This window comes from Morone saxatilis, unplaced genomic scaffold (genome assembly GCF_004916995.1).
Source record: "Morone saxatilis isolate NCDOM2014 unplaced genomic scaffold, NCSU_SB_2.0 Contig12, whole genome shotgun sequence".
Lineage (NCBI taxonomy): Eukaryota > Metazoa > Chordata > Actinopteri > Moronidae > Morone > Morone saxatilis.
In genome coordinates this window covers 21,370,496-21,374,438 of record NW_023339674.1, presented here as the reverse complement: position 1 = coordinate 21,374,438, position 3,943 = coordinate 21,370,496, and the positions used below count along the sequence as shown (strand labels likewise).

The 3,943-nt window shown below is 43.0% G+C and overlaps 2 protein-coding genes across 2 annotated transcripts in view; one reads left to right on the top strand and one right to left on the bottom strand.

Annotated features, from left to right (window-relative positions):
- LOC118322124 (ubiquitin carboxyl-terminal hydrolase 46) overlaps window positions 1-1,363 on the bottom strand; it is a gene marked incomplete in the record, with an annotated part of 7,095 nt that extends 5,732 nt beyond the window's left edge. The window contains 1 exon segment of the mRNA XM_035653712.1: window positions 985-1,363. Coding sequence (XP_035509605.1) covers window positions 985-1,020 — 36 coding nt within the window.
- The window catches only part of LOC118321444 (ubiquitin carboxyl-terminal hydrolase 46-like), a 6,591-nt gene continuing 3,741 nt past the window's right edge, over window positions 1,094-3,943 (top strand). The window contains exon 1 of the mRNA XM_035652761.1: window positions 1,094-1,201. Coding sequence (XP_035508654.1) covers window positions 1,094-1,201 — 108 coding nt within the window. The remainder of the gene's footprint in view (window positions 1,202-3,943) is intronic.

Here is a 3,943-nt window from a genome sequence, read left to right as displayed (position 1 = left end):
GTTGTGTGTGGTGTGTGTTGTGTGTGGGCGCCCTGTGTGTTGTGTATGCTCATGCATATGGTCATGTGTGTTGCTCCCATCGAGTTTTGCCTGCAGGCCACTGTGTTTGACTGGTGTTTAAATGATGCTAATGGGGTGAGTCGCGCCTCCTCCCGCCTGCACCCAGGACACCGCACTGTCCGCAGGGGGGGGCTCACGACAGGGCCTGTATCCCAAAACCTTTCATATGATTTTCAGATAGGGTGACATTGGTGGTTGCAGCCTGAGAGAGAGATGACACCAATTGCAAGTTTGTAGTAGCTGTACGGTGACTTGACAACCCCGGGTGAATGGAGCCGCGCGCTGCGCTTTGACAGCTTGGTTGGTGATTGCATTAAACTGATGCTGCTGGCTGCTCAGAAGCTGTTTGCATTCCTGTTAGCAGAGAGACCACTGGGCGCGCTTTCCACACTGGGATGACCAATGGTCGAAGGTCCTGACGGTCTGCTCTGTCGTTCTCCTCCGACTGCTGCTGGCCTGAGTCTAATGGACACCCAGTTGCAACTGCAGTTACTACACTTGTATTTCCCACTGTCCGGAACCTTTAGCGGATAGATAGACATCCTAAGCAAGAGTTACAGTCAGTAAAGTCAAATGAAAGCTTGTCCTGGGACAGTAGTTGTATATATTGTATTAAGGTGGTGTAGGGTTTCTTGAAATACAGACTGTAACTGAGAAGACCGAGCTTTTGTATGATGTTAACCAGGTCCTTGTCGTTATACCAGGGTGCGAGCTCGCGTGAGTGATCAGGGTGTTGAAGAATAAAAAAGCAGGTTATCATATCTGTTCCCATTAGGGCTGCAAGCATTACATATTATTCTCTCAGGTTGGTTCTGCTGATGTTTGTAATTAAACAAATCGATTGTATTTTGTGTTGTAGTGGAGTATAAGATAAAGGTTCTGCTACGCACACACACACACACAAGCAAGCAGCAAGATACTCACCATATTACAAATGGAGGCGATGTTTCTGACAGTCATTTAGTTCACAGTGTCCCCCTCACCGCCATCTTTATAAAATAAACATGATTTCAGAGCAAGGCGACGCTGAGAAATGAAGGTAATTCGCAGCCGCGGCTGGAGGCCAGACTGCAACCCCGAGCGTCAGAAAGCAGGCAGAGAGACACGGAGCACCATGCGGCCCGCCGGCACGGAGCGGAGGGTCCGACTGCACTCAGCGTCGACACGGCTTCATCCTCGCACACATCCCGAAAACACAACCGCTGGAAACCGTGTATGCATGAGTGGGTAGCGGACGGACCAAGTTGGAGGCAGCAGGTTGTTAGCAACGACCAGGAAACAAGCGTGATGTGTGAGGAAGCGCAGTAGCCCCGCCCACATGAGGTTAACTCCGGATCTGATTGGTTCAGAGCTACTCCTTTTTGATTGACAGGGCTGCAAAGCTTCATACAGACCTTAATGAGAGAGCTGAGCTGAGCTGCAACCAATCAACAGCGAGTGTGTGACACAGTGGTGTGAGGGAGTTGTAGTTCATAGTAGGGATGGCGTTTAAAGAGATTTTGTAGGCTTCTTTTTTTATTACACTAATGAATTTAGTCTATACAGTTCATCAGTGTATAAATAAACTAGCCTATAAAATGTAAGGAAATACCACTCAGCTGTGGTTTGAAAAAAAAACTTGTGGTCTACAAAATTAAAATATATTAAATTCACAATGACGCAGAACAGAGGAAACAGCAGATCCTCCCCAGATGTTACAGCAGCATTTTTGCTTAATAAAAAGCTTAAATGATTAATCATTTGTAAGCAATTATTTATCTGTCAATTGCCAGCAGTAATGCACTGCTAAACAACAAATAGTTTATTAACCGATTCATCCATAAGAACATAAGAAAACAATGGAACAATGAAAGGGATACTTCAGCAATTTAGTGTTTGACCTGCATAAAGATAGAAAACTTACAAGGTAAAGAAAAAAGATTAAAATTGGTAAACCTTGGGTCAAGATTCATGAAACTTTCGTCCCCACAATGCAACTTTGTGTGTTTCATTAGAAAGTATCTTGCCTGATACTCCATGTTGCCACTCCACCACCACCCCTGTGTCAACACATTAAATAGGAGTGGCCCTTTAATCCTTACAGACAAGCCTTAACACTCCATTTAGTTTTGCACGGGGACTTGTCATTCTTGACATTTTGAGGACTAAAGAACTAATCATTTAATTTGCAGTTATTCTACACTCCAACCACCAATTAGCTGACCATAACGAAGAGAGGGACATTAAAAGGTAAGTGTCCTCTCTGTGTAGCTCTGCAGGAGTCCCGGGCCCTCAGGACACTCTCATTCACCACTGGCTTTGTTTGTGCTTTCAGAACAGTCCCCCGGCAATTATCTCCTTAGCATTTACATGTGAACAAAAAGAAAGGAAAACAACAAATAATTATGATTCTTCTTCACTTCAAAGGGAACGGGAAAGGAGAGAGGAATAAGAGTATTCACGGAAAAACAAATAACAGAATTACAGCGCTGCCAGTTGGAGCCGTAGGGGATGGGAGAGTTTCATTGTTGATCAGACGTTTGGTATGCACCGTGAGTTTATTGAGACATTGGTTGATTGACGTGTTCTCATGGGTTTATTTGTGAATACTTTTGACTGACAAGGAAACAATTACATGTGGTGGTAGCTTGTGGGCTCTTACTGCAAACCGTTCCCAGACTTACTTTCTATTTCAGGCCAGTCTGTAATAATAGGATTGAAGGGCAATGAGGATGCAGCTGCCCTTTTCCTGAATCATAGTGCTGTTACTGTCATTATCACTGCTCTGCATATAGATACTGTGCCCAGACTTGTTGAGATAATATCTGTTCTAGCTTTCTTTTCAAGCTGCACAGGTCAGCTTATGTGTTGATACGAGGCTTCAGATGAACAGAGAGGGTGAGTTTTAGCTGTCTCAGCCAGTATGAGGTTGCCTTGTCTTTTGTATCCACAACACATTTATTTCATCAGCCAGCAGATGAACCTCCGAGGACCTTCTCCACCCGCCTCTGCTGAGATCAAAAGTAGGGCTGAATGTTGGGATTTTCATGTGGGTGCACATGTACTACACACAGCCAGACAAACGCACACAGAAAAAACACTCAATGTTTCCAGTAAACGAGGCTGTCTGCACTACTAAAAGCGCTGATGACCTTCCTGTCGTTCAAGCTGCTGCAAAGAGAGACACATGAATTATGCATCCGTTCTGTACTGCCGAGAAAATAATCCTCCAGTTTAGAATCTGTGATTCACTGCAGTTTGGTGACATTTTGCACAGACTGAAACATCAAGGATAGGAACAATCAAGACTGTTTTATAGGATTTTACTGGCAACAGAGAAGCTTTTCTTTAGAGCTGGTGCCGGGAACTCGGCGTGTTGTGATGACTGCAAATACAAAATGACTCAGAACCCAATTCTTAGTTTAACATTTTTAATAATTTAACATTGTTTTTTTTTATCAAGTTGGATTATTTAAAGTCACAAGTGAAAAATTACTGTACAATTTTATTCACTTTTGTTTTGACTGATTTTCAATGCAATACCAAAGTTATTTTACACCAATTTAACTTGGAAAACAAGTACATTTTATAACAAGAATATCCAGCAACAAAAAGAAAAGGCAAGACTAAAAACAAAGAACAGGCAGGTAACCAAGCAGATACAGATATAAGAAAGGCAGTTACCTGGTTACAATAATGTGGTGGATGTTAGTACACAGTAACAATTACATACTGTACCAAACCATCAGCTTCTTGTCAAGTTAGATTGCTCTCTCTGGACATATAAAGCTGTCCCATTGTTCCTTACCTATATCATTTTTTACAGTTCAGTCTTCCCAGGATCTTTTCACATGCAGCTAATTTCATCATTTGCTCCCTCCACATTTTAAGGTAGGAATTAGAC